Source organism: Elephas maximus, chromosome 23 (genome assembly GCF_024166365.1).
Source record: "Elephas maximus indicus isolate mEleMax1 chromosome 23, mEleMax1 primary haplotype, whole genome shotgun sequence".
In the NCBI taxonomy this organism is placed as follows: domain Eukaryota; kingdom Metazoa; phylum Chordata; class Mammalia; order Proboscidea; family Elephantidae; genus Elephas; species Elephas maximus.
Genome location: NC_064841.1, coordinates 19,140,658 through 19,156,340, shown reverse-complemented (window position 1 = coordinate 19,156,340; position 15,683 = coordinate 19,140,658). Strand labels below are relative to the sequence as shown.

Below are 15,683 nucleotides of genomic sequence, written 5' to 3'. Positions count from 1 at the left end.
GAAAAGTAAAAGGAACCTTAAAGAAATATAAAATACAAGCCCATTTTTAAATTATTAGATTTGACAGACATGAAATTACCCTGTCAAATTGCTGTAAAAGTTTCTAAATGCTTACTCTCAATTTCTGTACTTACCATAGACCTGTGGAAACATTTCAAGTACTGGCACCAGGCTGTAAACCACAGTGAGCAGCACTGTTCTAGAACATGTCCTTGGTTTTACCCTGCATGAATCCTGAAATGTCTTAGGCTTGAATCATCTCTCAAGTTTAGTCGGTTCAACAAGCCATGTTTATCCTCACCTTATTGCCACCAGTTCTGGTTGTCAGTGATGGGCCAGGAAAGGGGGCATGATACAAGCCTCAGCCTTCAACCAGGCTGTTGGGAGGAAGCTGCTGCCTGCTGAGCTTCTCAGGTGCTCTCAGAATAAGGCCTGCCAGTGTCTGTTGATGAGGTGACTCTGAGGCCTGCCAGGGAAGATGTGAGGGTTTCCTCAGGCTGAGGAGTTGGTAACGACGGTGTTGATTTGGGACAAAATGAAATCCCCTCTCTGTCATCAGGAAACTGGAGAGAACTTCATGAACAGGACAAAATTTGGGGACAGATTTTTGATTGTTTCATTTGACATTTATTGAAACATCAAAAGGAACTAAAAGGGTTGAAAATACACAAGGGTTTCCAAGTGTGGAGCCATGTAAGTGTACTTTCATCACACACACTTGCCCAAGGAGGATCAAACCCAGGGAGTTTGTGCCTGGAAGTACAGTGCCTGGTACATAATATGTGCTCAAGAAACATCTTTAAAATCAGTGAGTCACTGGATAAATGAAAATCGGAAAACACACACACGCCAGCCCTGTCATGAACCGCTCCCTCTTTAATGCCTAGAAGCCTGTCATTTTGTACCTGGTGAGAGCTTGATGACAGATAAGCTAGGTCGTCCCATGTGGCCAGTACAAAGACCCTCTGGGTTCCTAATGACAGACATGCTAGGCCATCCCATGTGACCAGTACAAACACTCCCTGGGTTCCAGATGACAGGCAAGCCAGGCCATCCCATGTGGCCAGTACAAGGACTCCCTGGATTCCAGATGGTTGATGACTGCCTTTCTCACCTTGGCAGCTGGCTTTGGAGTGTGTGTGTGTTTTCTGATTTGCGTACATCTGCTCACTCGTGCATTTCACAGATATTTATTGAGCACCTATTATGTGTCAGGCACTTTTCAGTGATGAGCAAGACATGCTCTGGAGCAGGAACAGGCCAGAAAGAAGTAAATAATTCCCAGGGAGAGATAGATAGGAAGCAGTTGGGGTGGAGGGAGGGCCTCTTCATCAAGGTGAGGCAGAGGAGGCCTCATTCACAAAGAGGTGTGTGTGAGAGGAGACCTGAGGGAAGAGAAGGAGTGGTACAGGAAGGACAGGGACCAGCATCAGGCAGAGGGAACAGCAAAAGCAACCAGTGATAGGAGCAAAGAGAAATTTCCTCCTCCTCCTTTTCTTTCCTAGTCAATTAAGCTATCCCTTTTAAGTAGGAATTAAAGGGTAATAAGGAAACCCTGGAAACCCTGGTGGCATAGTGTTTAAGTGCTATGGCTACTAACCAAAAGGTCGGCAGTTCGAATCCACCAGGCGCTCCTTGGAAACTCTATGGGGCAGTTCTACTCTGTCCTATAGGGTTGCTATGAGTCGGAATCGACTCGACGGCAGTGGGTTTGGTTTTTTGTTTTTTTTTTAAGGAAACCCTCGTGGCGTAGTGGTTAAGTACAATGGCTGCTAACCAAAAGGTCAGGAGTTAAAACCATCAGGCGCCGCTTGGAAACTATGCGGCAGTTCTACTCTGTCGTGTAGGGTCGCTATGAGTCAGAATCGACTCGATGGCAACAGGTTTGGTTTTTTTTTGTTTTGGGGTGTGTGTGTAATTGTTTTTAATTGGAGAAGAGAAAGACACATGATTTAATGCTTACAAATGTATGTGTCTATTATGTGTCAGACATAGGCGTAAGTGGTTTACAGGTATTATCTCGTATAAACCCTTAAAAAGAACTCTGAAATGGGAAATATTTCATGTTTGCATGATTCAACTCAGATGGAGACAGAGGAAATGACTTGCCCAAGGTATGTGACACCAAGTGGCAGAGCTGAGACTCAAATCTGGGCCTGACTCCAAGTCCCTGCTTCCTGGCAGTTAGTTCTGCGGCCTCCCTTTGGGGTAGTTGATGAATACCTGCATTCTACAGATGAAGAAACTGAGGCTCAGAAAGGCTACGGAACATGTCCGTAGTCACTCAGCTGGAAAGGCAGGACCAACTATTTCATTCGTGTGTCCCAGTGCAAAATGGAACCCTTGTTTAAATATCATTAAGAATTTCAAGACACCCATAGCAGAGCATTAAACCAAGTGTGAGGCCCTTCTGAGCATGAAGCTGGACTTGGTGCCAGGATTGGATGCTCAGCCTTCCTACTCCTTAGCACCTTCCTGCCTCTTTCCAGCTGACTCTCCCATCTCACAGTCGTAGACCCACGATAACAATTGATAAAATGTAAATATACATCTATGTAAATTTAAAAAGGCAAGAAACCACTTTTGGGATTTGGCTTTGGAATCAGGTCGACCTAGCACAAGTCTTGGCTGTACTAACAACTGGCTTGTGACTTAACCTCTCCCCAAATCCCTTTTCCCTTCAGACAGTTCTTCCCTTACAGAGTTGCTAGGGCCAAGCAGTGGGGAGTCGGGGTGAGGGACCCATGAACTGTCCTTCTCTCACTTCCCCTGAGAGCAAGGGGAGGTGCCCATGGTTTTGCCAGAGTGTAAGGATGGCAGAGTTCAGCTTTCAGACACCCCGTGGATTTACAAGAAGGAGCCAGAATTTGAAGCCTAATGTGTACTGAGCACTCACTGAATGCCAGGCACTCTGCTAAGCATTTTACATGTATCCTTTCACTTAATTCACAATACACCCACACGAGATGTAGATGTAGTTGTTGTCATTTTGCCCTATTTTACAGATGAGGAGACTGAGACACAGAGAGGTTAAGTAACTTGCCTGAGGCATAGTAGTTGGTAAGAGGAGGAGGCAGGATCTGAACGCCTCGCTCCTAACCGCTGTACTCTGCTCTCTGAGTTTCACCTTGCCCTATGCAAGTCAGGCTTCGACACTGAGGAGCTCATCCCTAGGGGCCGCTCAAGGAGAGGAGAACCCCCAAAAAACAAACCCATTGCCCTCCAATCAATTCTGACTCATAGCAGCCCTATAGGAGAGAGTAGAACTGCCCCGAGCAGAATGCCACATCTTTCTCCTACAGAGCAGCTGGTGCGTTCGAACTACCAAATTTTCTTTCAGTTAGCAGCCTAGGGCTTAGCCACTGTGCCTCCAGTACTCCTCTCAAGAACAGAATTGAGCAGGCAAATCTCAAAAGTCAGCTTTTGTCAAGCCCTTCCACAAAGGCCTGCAGGAGTCTATTATCTACTTAATAAAGGAAATACTCCCTGGCCCAGCACTCAAGGCCCTTATAACCTGGCCTCATCTCACACTGGAACCCCTTGAGGCCCTTCCCCTGGCACAGATGTCTACACTTCCCGAACTGAGCCGGGTGACTAAGTTGTACAGCTCTAGGGAGGTGGGAGTGGGGACCAGGCACATTATTTTCCATGTAAATGGCACCTCCTGGAGTTGTACAGCCAAGGAGAGGCCCTGCTGGAGACATCCCACATTTCTCTTTTGCCCTCTGGCAGTCCCCTCATTCTAAGGAGTCTCCTCAGACCCCCCTTGTTAGCATAAATTGTGCCTTCCTCTCCGTTCTGAGGGTCTGTTCTTTGTCCCTCTGTTTGCCCAACTGTGCCAGACTGAGAGCTTCTTTGGCTTAAGGGTCATGCTTATCCTCCTCTCCCTCCTAGGCCTAGGCCTCTGCCTGGTGTATAGTAGGTGCTCAATAAATAGAAATAGAAATATAGTTACTACTATTCTCTCAGCTTTTAGCAGCTGAAGAAGCATCAGGATTTTTAGGAAATTTCTGGATGAGCTGAGACCAGGAGGAGCTGGAGGCACCTGAACACGCACAGTTAAGGAAAGACGAGTGTCTTGGCCACACCTGTGTCTTGTTCCCTTCACAGCATTTCTGAGTGGAAAATTGGAAGAGTGGGCTTGAATTTCTTGGATTCCAAGGGCCTCCAAGCTTGTTCTTTCCAGAAGTCTCGACTTAGCTTTTTCCCACCTCCGGGCATCTACTATGAAAGTTCTAAGTGCTTAATATTCTTCTGATAAAAAAGCATATGTTCCCCCAATTTAACTGGAGTTACAATAAAATCATCATGTTTCTAAATCCTTAATCTGCAGAGAATGAGTCCAAATCCCAGTGGCATCCAATGTTAACATCTTCTGAAATACTTATGGTACAATTTAGGCCAGAAAATTAAATCAGAAGGCCTGCTTCCTTCCTCTTCACTTAGGAAAAAAAATTAAATCACAATCTGTAAACTAGTCTCCAGGCTCTTTATAAAGTGAGAGGATTTTGTTGTTGAGTAGAACAGAGAAGTTTGGGCAGCTTGTAGTGAAGAGGCCGGATGTTGCTATAATGAGGCTTCAATGGGGAGGTCTCTGTTAGGCCTTTGGTATGTATTGTTTCCTTTAAAACTCAAGACAAGCCCCTGAGAAGGTGTAATGATCTCAAGTATACAGATGAGGCAGAGTCCCTGGGTAATGCAAACAGTTATCACTCAAAAGCAAGCCTGCTAACTGAAAGATTGGTTATTCAGGTCTACCCCACAGCACCTGGAAAGAAAGGGCTGGCAGCCTACTTCAGAAAAATCAGCCATTGAAAATCCTGTGGAGCGCAGTTCTACTCTTACACACGTGAGCCACCGTGAGTCAGCATTGACTGCACAGCAATTAGTTATAGATGAGGCAGAGAGGAAAACTGCTTTGCAAAGTTCATGTGAACTCCATCTGGGCAGGGGAGATTCAGGGTCAGCGCTCTCTGGTCTTTGGTGTCAAATAACCCCCACCCCATCCCTCCGCAAACTGCATTCACAGTAAAGCAAGATGAGACTGCCAGCGCTCCCTAGTCCTTTGTCAACATCAGAGATTATTATCTTTTCTTTAAAAAAAAAAAAAAATCAGTGAAAACCAAATGTTCAAAAGTAATTTGTAAGAGAGATGGTGCTTCTCGAGTCTGGCCAATCCTCAGAAGCACAGAGGAGCTTTCATAAAAGGGCTGTGTGGCCCTGGGAGAGTCACACCACCTCTCAGCCATGGTTTCCTCATCTGTGCAGATAAGAGGACGCCTGCTCCCTGGGTCACTGGGTCATACACGAAAGAATAGATGTAGAGGTGCTTGGCACCTGGGCGGGGGGAGGTGGGGAACAGTTGCCGTCAAGTGGACTTCGCCTCACGGTGACCCCATGTGTGTCAGAGTAGAGCTGTGCTCCATGGGGTTTTTCAGCGGCTGATTTCTCAGAAGTAGGTCACAGGTTTTTCTTCTGAGGTACCTCTGGGTGGACTCAAACCTCCAACCTTTCTGTTAGCAGCTGAGCACATGAACCATTTGTACCAGCCAGGAACTCCTGGCCCCTTGTAAGTGTTTAATAATGGTTATCTCCTGCAATAAATGTTACTGAATAAATGCTGATTTAACAAAAAATACATCCACTGAGCGCTACCTTGTGTTCAGTGCTAAAAAGACTTTGTATTTAATCCCCCCCAAAATCCTGGGTGGTAGGGACTAATTTTACAGAAGAGAAAACTGAGGCTCAGGGAGCGTTAAGTGACTTGTCCAAAGTTATACAGTAAGTGGCAGGGCTTGGATTCGAACCCACATACGCTGAATTTAGACACCACACTTTGAACCAGCATGCTATCCTACCCTTCAGGAATTGAGGCTGAATAGACATTTCACATGACAAAGAATGAATTTGATGACTTACCTTTTGCTTTCTGAATCTCCATCCCAACACCCTCTCAAAAAATGGTAGGTGTTTGAGCTTTCCATTCTCTCAAGGATACAGTGCTCAGAAAGCTTCATCGATTTCTTTACTATGTGGCTGCAATTTTGCCTGCTCCTCATAAACCCTCAAAAGCAAGCCTCACGAGGTCACCAAGGCAACTGGCAGTTGTCATGTTCCTCAAACTCTTAGTACTCGATTTCTCCCCAGCTGGTCAGAAGGGGCCATGCCCTCCCAGCCAGGGCGTCAGTGAGGGGAATGAAACCTCTACCAGGACTACGCCTCCGCTGACTTTTTCCCTTCAGTACTTCTTTGCTTGTTTATTTGCACTTCTTTTAAAAAAGCATTTGGAGAGGAGTTTCTTACCATAGATAAGCACCAAAATATCTAGGTGAGGAGGAGATTCCCGCTCTGAAGGAGGCCCCTCCATCCCCAGCGTTGTCCTTCTTGGCACCTACTCTCTCTGATGTTGCAGCCCGTATTTATTGTCTGCTCCTCACCCCCAGCTCCACGAGACCGAGGTCTTTCCTGGCTTGTTCACTGCAGGGTCCTCAGCACTCAAAGCAGAACCTGCCACACGGAAACCCTGAGTAAATAGCTGCTCAGTAAATGAAACTGTCTGCTGGCCCCGAAGCCTGGCAGTTTCCACTATACTGGTGCGAGGAGTTTAGGTCAACTGTGAGTTAGCCAGCTGCAGTTAGAGGGTATGCTGTCCTCCACAAGACCGCCTTCATTTACGACAGCAATTGCAAGTTCAAGAGGTTCACAAAACCACCCTCAGGTCTATTAATTTGCTAAAAAAGATTCACAGAACTCACCGAAAACTGTGATACTCATGGTTAAACTTTATTACAGGGCAAGGATACAGATTAAAATCAGCTAAGGAAAACATCATAGGGCAAAGTTCAGGAGAAGTACCAAACACAGAGCTTCCATTGTCCTCCCCCTGTGGAGACAGGGCACGTTACTTTCTCAGTATCTATGTGGAACACATGCATGGAGCATTACCAACCAGGAAGCTCACCCAATGTGATGGTTACGGTTATGTGTCAACTTCCCTAGGCTATGATTCTCAGTAGTTTGGCAGATATTATGTAATCATCTTCCATTTTGTGATCTGATGCGAGCAGCCAATCAGTTGAAAACCAGTCAGTAGAAAGCCAATCAGTTTTCTTGGGGGTTTGGTCTGTACCCAGTATATATGAATGTTCTGGCAAAGCTTTCTCTGGATCCTGCATTTGACTCATCATCCTCTGACTTCCAGTTCTTGGGACATGAGCCAGTAGCCTGCTGCTCGACCTGCAGATCTTGAAATTCCCCAGCTCCTGTAACCCTGTGAGCCAGCAGCCTTCTGTCTGACCTGCTGATTTGGGTTCATAAGTCCCTGCAACCACATGAGTAAGGAGAAACCTCCAGCCTGATGTCTGACCCATGAATTTGGGACTTGCCAGCCTCCACAACTGCATGAGCCATTTTCTTGCAATAAATATTTCTCTCTCTCCCTCTTTGAAGAACCCAGCCTAAGATAACTGAGCCTCAGGGTTCAGATTTTTATTGGGGTTTCATTATGTAGGCTTGACTGATTGCCCATTTTGTTGATCTCGGTCTCCAAGTCAACTGATGCCACATGACCCAAAGCCCCCACCCTAAGTCATATTGTTGGTCTTTCTGGCATGGCCAGTCCCCACCCTAAGACTACACATGTGTGGCCAGCCTCCACCCTAAATCACATTATTAGACTATCCACTGTGACCCAAGGCCCCAGGCAAACAAAGACACTCCTATCAGGTATAGCATTCCAAGGGCCTTGAGATTACCTCCCAAAGCCAAGGGCAAAGGCCAGACTTTCTCTCTGGACAAGGCCAATTCTTTGCTACACAACTGGTATTGGCCATGTTGATGGTCAGTGGTCCACTAGGAGTTTGTGAGGAACCCCTCATGTCTACCGACTGACCCATAAATGCACGGCTTTTTGGGTTTCTCATGGGTGAGTGCAGGAAATTCCATAGATTTTCGTTTTTACTCAGCAAAAGGCTACCTTCTAGCAATGTTCTGTGTGACAAACATTTGGGATTGGTAAACTAATAGTACCCATAACTCATGTTTTTTATGTTGCAAATTCACTCTCCTAGCCTTAAGTCTACTTAGAGCTGTGGCACAGCTCCTCTCAGGCAAATGTCTGCACAGAGCAAAGAATTCTCACTGTTGTAAATAAAACAAGGTGTAATAACTCGCCATGAGTTTTGCCTTGAATTGGCTCTGATTTTCAGTTGCCATCTATTATGGTGTCGATCAATTTATGTGTGCACTCGCTCTTAGTGTTTATTTTTGTTGATTGCTCTGTTCTTGTGTAGTTGCATTTTGATTGTGATTTTGTTCCTCTCCAGTGCTTTATTGTCTCCAAATTCATTTTCCACTAAAAAGCAGTGGCAGGATCATTAGCTTTACTTAACTGAGTCACAGTCCTAAATGTTTGAGAAAGAATACTTACACCTCACCTTGTGACCTCATATAATCCTTGAACTACTGTGCTCTTTTGTCTTGTGACAAGACATACGCATTACTAAAAACCATTGCACTCAGCAATAAAAATCACAGGGCTTGTGGGGGAAATGGAGTTAGAGGCACAACACTCAAAATGTCATCAGTGAACATAGAAAGGAAATAAGGAAAGAAAAAGATGTTTCCCAGTCCTGTGTCGTCTTCGTGATCATTGGTATGTTTGAGTCCATTGTTGTGACTGTTGTGTCTGCTGTTACTTCTCATTTTGAGTCGTGTCATATCAACCAAAAGAAGGTCCCAAAGGCTTTACATCATCCACCTTATTACAGTCAATTGTACAGTCACGTGCTGCATAACGTCCATTCAGGCAATGTCTGACCGTGTATACGTCCTCGGTCCCATAAGGTTTTAACAGAGTTCAGAAATCCTGATCAGAGAACAGGATGTAGGGGATGTAACCAGATGTAGCAAATGCAACAGCTCCCCACACGCAGCACGTGTATCTCATTTCTCTTGTATACAAAGCAATTGTGGTGCCAGGCGTAGAATGGCATAATACATATATAACCTGTAATACATATGTCTTGATAGTCATAATAAATGCCTATGTTAGTAGCTTCTGTATATACTATACTGTGCTCTCTATCATTATTTTAACATGAACTTTCCCTATTTACAAATAAAAAGTTTACTGTATAACAGTGTATGCTTCGACTCGTAGATGGAAGCATCCAATCTCATGTATCACATGTCTCTTCAGTGTTGTAGCGTTATTTCTCTGTTTAATTTTCTTTTGAAAATATTACCATGAAGTGCATCATGGCTCCCATATGCAGCAAAAGTAGTGCTAGTGAGAGCAGTATCCCATATAGCTTTGCTAAGTATGTAATGTGGTATTTGCACAATGCCCAAATCACATAACATCCTATTTCATGGAACACCTCGTGGACGTTAAGCAACGCATGACTGTACTTTGACATGGCAGTTCTTCTCCAGTTGTATTTTGAGTGCCTTCCAACCTGGGGGACTCTTCTTCCAGTACTATATTGGAAAATACTCTGTTGTAAGCCGCAGGGTTTTTTTTTTTTTTCCTTGGGTAATTTTCAGAAGTAGATCTTCAGGCCTTTCTTCCTAGCCTGTTTTAGTCTGGAAGTTCCACTGAAACCTGTCCACCATGGGTGACCCTGTTAATATTTGAAATACCAGTGGCATAGCTTCTAACATCATAGCCACCCTAATGTGAGAGAAGTGGTGTCTCATTGTGGTTTTGATTTGTATTTCCCTGGTGACGAATGGTATTGAGCATCTTTTCATGTGCTTATTGGTCATTTGTGTATCTTCTTTGGAGAAATGTCTATACAAGTCATTTGCCCATCTTTTAATTGGATTGCTTGTCTTTTTGTTGAGTTGTAGTAGTTCTTTATCTATTCTGGGTATTAACGTTTCTCAAATATATTGTTCCCGATTTTTTTTCCCATTCTGTGTGTTGTCTCTTCACTTTGTTTTGACCAAGTCCTTTGATGCACAAAGATTTTTAATTTTGATAAAGTCTATTTTATCTATTTTTTTCTTTTGTTTCCTGTACTTTCGCTGTTAGATGCTTGATTTTTTTAAACTCTATTCTTATTTATTCAGATTGGGCCAAAAGGATTGAGTATCAGCCTGGTTCGGGGAGTCTGCCCTTGTTTCCCAGCATCCACCTGGAGACATGCGATGGACCCGTGTCCTCCATCCAGATCACCACAGAGCTGCAGACCAATTACATCGGGAAGGGCTGTGACCGGGAGACCTACTCTGAGAAATCCCTTCAGAAATTGTGTGGTAGGTTTTTTCCTTGTTGTGGTTTTTCTTTAATTGATGGCTTATAAAAGATATATACAAATAAAACATGAGGGATGATGTTGGACACTTGAGGAGAGTTTGGTCTCCTCTTCACAGGACTAGCTATGTAATTTGTGGGACCAAGTACAAAATGAAAATGCAGGACAGCTTGTTCAAAAGTCAAGAATTTCAAGATGGTGACAGCAGAACATTAAACCAAGTAGGGACCCACAGCAAAGCACGAGGTCCTATGCAACTGCACAAGTCACACACCTGTAAAGCTGGTCCTGGCTGCCCAGAAGTGAGAAGAAGAGCTTGGAGTGGGGGTGGAGGTGGGGCAAGGTATCCACCTGTGTAGGAGAAAGAGGGCTTCCTGTCAGTGGACAGTGAGATGGTGCAACCATAAAGGAGATGGGCCAGGAACTAGGACATAAAGAATGGAGGAGTATAATGAAGGTGGGTATGGAGGAAACAGCTTTACTGAGCACCTACTGTGTACATTCTGCCAGGATCTCTACATGCATTACATTATTTCGTACTCCCACCCTCCTGGGAGATAGGTGCTATTCACCCAGTCTTAGAGAGGGGAGATGACTTGTTCAAGGTCACACAGAAAGTAAGTGGCAGCCAGAATATGAAGGTAGGTCTACCTGACTGAGGGCTCTTTAGCCCAACACCTACAAAAGTGGGCCAGACCTTTGGAGCTAGAATGTAAATCTCTGAAGTGAGCTGTGGAATGAGAGGATGGATGCTCAACAAGGCAAGAATGGTCCCATGTGCTGGAAAAACCAGGTTATTGGAGTTTTGATGGGCCTCTTTCATCCCCACCCCCAGGTACATTTCATTTCTTTCTTGTTCTTTTCAAGAATATTCAGGAAATCACTTTAGACTCTCCATTTTCCTCTCTGGCTGTGCTGTGGAAAGCCTAGGAAAGGGCTTTCTCTTACATTTGGGTCTGTATTTGCGGGTAACAATATCTCCCCAAAGGAGCCCTGGTGGTGCAGTGGTTAAGCGCTTGGCTGCTAACCAAAAGGCCGGTAGTTCAAATGAACCAGGCACTCTGAGAGAGAAAGATGTTGCCGTCTGCTTCCTTAAAGATTTACAGCCTTGGAAAACCTATGGGACTGTTCTGCTCTGTCCCATAGGGTCACTATGAGTAGGAATTGACTCAACAGCAATGGTTTTTGTTTTGTTTTAGTATCTCCTCAAAAGGAAGGGGAGGCTTTTAGTCATCAGTCTAGCCTGCCATCCCCTCCTCCTCAGCAGGGTGCTCTACTACTATCTTTGGGACACTTTTCCTCCCGCAGCATTGCCTTACACATACACTGTCACTCAGTGTATATAAGGCTCTTGCCCAAAGAACGAAGAGAAAATTCTAGAACTGAATATGAAAGAAACCCTGAGTGGATACCATCATGTCCCATTGATCATGACACCAGGCTGTCAGGGGAGGGCCTGTGAAAACACAGACCCCCCTCATCCCCCACCCAGGGAATGGTGCAGTAGATTGGAGAAACACCATGGCTTCAAAACCCCAAATATCTCTTGCAAAAATGGATATCAGGGACCCGCGATATTGAGAAAACTGCCTTCAGTGTTCTCCTTCACTTTGGTTGTGGAGAAGTCATCAAAGACTGTATCTTACTCGGAATGAATATCCCATCCTGCTCCCCACATACCTGAATTATAAATCAATTCGACCCCGTGCCACCATGGGTTACAGTCATTTCCTAAACTCCTCCGGGTTAGAAGGAGATGGTGGAATCAGCTTGCGAAAGATCAGATGGGCCCAAGGGCAGGCGCTTGTGATTTGATTTTGAATGTTGCCAGGGAGAGATGAGGCGATACGGAGGGTGAGAAGGATTGTCTGAGGAAAGAAACTTCAGAGGAAGATTGCATCCGGTGTGTTCACAGAACTCATTCCACCTGGCTGCCAGCCTCACCTTGCAGGAAGGCAGGTTAATTCAGTCGGGAAAGCAGTTTCCCCCAAGATGCGACCTTATCTGGTGCGGGGAGCAACCCTTTGAATGAGAGACATTTGCATTTCTCTCAGGTAGACTTCACTGATGGTACACCCTGACCGGCAGGGCCACTCCTGCCTCCATATTAGGAGCCTGATTTTTTAATTCCACTGAGGAAGAGCTCAGATAAAAGGGCAGGAGCAAGTGAGTGAGACCCAGACGTGAATCTTGTGCTCAGATCTGCTTCCGTGTGTGGTGGCTCGTAGGAGCCCCAGGCTGTCTCCAAACTCCAAGTGAGATGCAGGCTGGATTGTTTCCCAGACAGGGTCTGAGTTATAATCCCTCACGTCTGTGGGCAGGAGCAGATTATCCAACAGCCAGGGTAAGCAAGGTGCTTACCTTATTTACCAAATCATCTGTAGTGAACAATTTCACATTTTTTCACCACATCAAAGATTTTCTGCTTCTAGGTTCTGCATCTAGGTGTGGCTGGCATCTGTCTGTCTCCCAACCCCACAGCACCTTCCTGCAGAATCAAATCCTCTTTTCAAATTTACAGTTGCTGACAGGAATGGATTACCCAGTCAGCAAGGTAAGCACGGTAAGTGTTGTTCACTACAGATTAGCAAGTAAGCACGAGTAAGCCCGTGCTTACCTTGCTGACTGGATAATCTGTCCATCTGTGGGGCACCTTTGGCTCTGAAGACAAGCTTCTCTGTGTTTCAAATGGATGGTAGAAAAGTTGTCCGCTGGGCTTCTCACCTAGGGCAGCATCATACCACTTCAAGCCTCAGCATTCATTCGTTTTTCATTCTTACAAATCTTTATTAACTTTGGATGGAAACAGAGAGACTAATTATGACATTATTGCAAGAGCCTGGCAAAGAGATAATGCATTCTGAACCAGGGCAGTGGCAGTGCGGATGAATTTAAGAGAGATTTAAGAGGCAAAATCAGCAAGATTCGATGACTGATTAGCTGTCAGGGATGAGAGAGAAGGAATCTTAGAAGACCATGACGAAGTGGTAATTCAGTGGTAGAATTTTCACTTTCCTTGCGGGAGACGTGGGTTGGATTCCTGGCCAACACACCTCATAAAAAAAAAAAAGGGAAACCCACCTGTCGGTGGAGGCTTGTGTGGTGCTACGATGCTGAACGGGTTTCACCGGAGCTTCCAGACAAGGGTGGACTAGAAAGAAAGACCTGACGATCTCCTCCTGAAAATTAGCCAATGAAAACCCTGTGGATCACAATGGTCCTATCCACAGTGATCATGGGGATGGCATGGGATCTGGCGGCATTTCCTTCTGTTGTACACAGGGTCATCATGAGTTGGGGGCCAAACTGATGGCAGCTAACAGGAACAAGAACGAAAAGACTCCAGCATAAGCATCTAACTGGACCTGGGAGCCAGTAACCAAGACTAGGAATCTAGGAGCAAGAGCAAGACAGTTACCCGTCACATACCCAGGTGTGGGTACCAAACTCTGTCCTGAGTCTCCACACCCTCCAGGATCTGCCTCCACCCTGCTGATTCTTTCTTGTCCATTTATTCCTGAAGTTCTTCCTCCTCTTGGTCAGGCTGCCTCCTTGTGGTCCCCATGCCTGGCGCATTTTCACCCCTAAGCCTTTGTTCATGTTTTCCTCTTCCTGGGATGCTCTCTTCCCCTTCGCCTTTCCAAACGCTCTTCTTCAGTCAATATTCACTGCCCTCTCATGTACATGGGAGTGACTCCTGTGGTGCTTCCTCGGTGTTTTTGAGTTCTGGAGTTTTCTTCTCTGATGCTGTAGTTGTGCGGCAACCTAGGCAGGAGTGTCTCCCCAGCAAGTCATTGTCGATGTCTCTTCACTGGCCACCGGCTTCCTATTCCCACAATGTAGACTCTTTTAGAAGCAGCGATTGAGCCATTTGTAAGGGCAAGTGGAACAGTAGCTAGCGTAAAGCCTGCTGTCCGGAAGGATGTGAGCAGATGCAGCAGCGCCTGAAGTAGCCTCTTTGGGCCTAGTGAAGCATCGGACGTCAGGTATATCGCATCCTCAGGCTTACGCACTGAGGCACTTTCATTCTACCTGGAAACAAGAGATGGGGGCCCTGATCTTGTGTCACCTTTAGCCTGTGGGACCAGACATAGTATAAGATGGTCTCCCACTGCCCGTGCTATGCATAAAGCCAGGCTTCTTGGAGGAGCTGGGCAAACTACTTATTACTTTCTCTGAATTCAGAGATTCGGATGAAGGGCCCCACCATTTCAGAACCCAGAATCTGGGCTTGCCAGAGGTGAAGTGTCCCAGAACTGCCTTGAGTATGAAATGCACAAGGACCTCAGTGAGGCCTCTTGGCCAATTAAATTTGACATTAACAACAGCCCAAGGAAAGGCTGGCTTCAATGACCCTGTGCCACTACATATTACAGTAAATAGAAAAGTAGTTTGTGATACACATGCCCTTCCTAGTACAGAGGCCAGGGGCTGTTCCTCTAGGGATCAACAGTGCTCCTGGGAGCTGGACAGTGTCTCCTGCATGCAATGCCCAGGTCAGCTGTTTTGTACGTGGAGCCAAGAGCTCCAGGGACAGGTTCTGTTGAAGGATAGGCCACAGAGCAGGAGCATGCCATTAGAACCAAGTGATTGAACTGTCAGAGCGGTTCAGATCACCCGACATGAAGTTGTCCTCAGGGATCATATACCAGTGAGCACAGGAGCTTTCTCAGCAAGAATTCAGGCAAGTGATCATTCATTCATGCACGCATGTATCTATCCATCCATTCATTCATGTGTTTATTAATTCAACAAATATTCATTGAGTGTCCTAATTCTATGCTAACCCATGAGGTTATATAGAAATTCAAAAGATCACTTAACAATCCAGTTTCCCAGGGAAGAAAGACATGCTTAAAAAATTACATTGCAACTTCTTTTAGGAGCTATCCAAGTCCGTGGTTTTTTCTACTATACCTTGCAGTTTAACAGAACCTATTCTCATTGAGAATTCGTGTCAGAGGTTGTCACACCCTTAGAATAGCCCAACTAGAGGGAGCCATTGTTAGTTTCTCTAAGACACCTCTAAAGAGTTGAAGCTTTCTTCAGACAAAGATTAGACTGGAGACTGGACTATAAGACATAAAATGATACTTGTGAAGAGAGTCCTTAGCTCAAGTAGATGCATGAGATTAAATGGGCAGCTCCTGTCTGGAGGTGAGATGAGAAGGCAGAAAGGGACAGGAGCTGGTTGAATGGACATGGGAAATCTGGGATGGAAAGGAGGAGTGTGCTGTCACATTATAGGGAGAGCACCTAGGATCACATAACAATGTGTGTGTAAATTTTTGTATGAGAAACTAACTTGCACTGTAAACTTTCACTTAAGGCACAATAAAATAATAATAATATTTTTTTAAAAAAAGAGTTGGTGCTTCCACAGGTGCCATTATCCATCCCCATTTTTTTAGTCATAGCCAGTGC

General features: G+C 45.3%; 1 protein-coding gene across 1 annotated transcript in view; it reads left to right on the top strand.

Annotated features, from left to right (window-relative positions):
- CLSTN2 (calsyntenin 2) overlaps positions 1–15,683 on the top strand; it is a 712,394-nt gene that overhangs the window by 589,233 nt on the left and 107,478 nt on the right. The window contains exon 6 of the mRNA XM_049867339.1: positions 10,075–10,260. Coding sequence (XP_049723296.1) covers positions 10,075–10,260 — 186 coding nt within the window. The remainder of the gene's footprint in view (positions 1–10,074; positions 10,261–15,683) is intronic.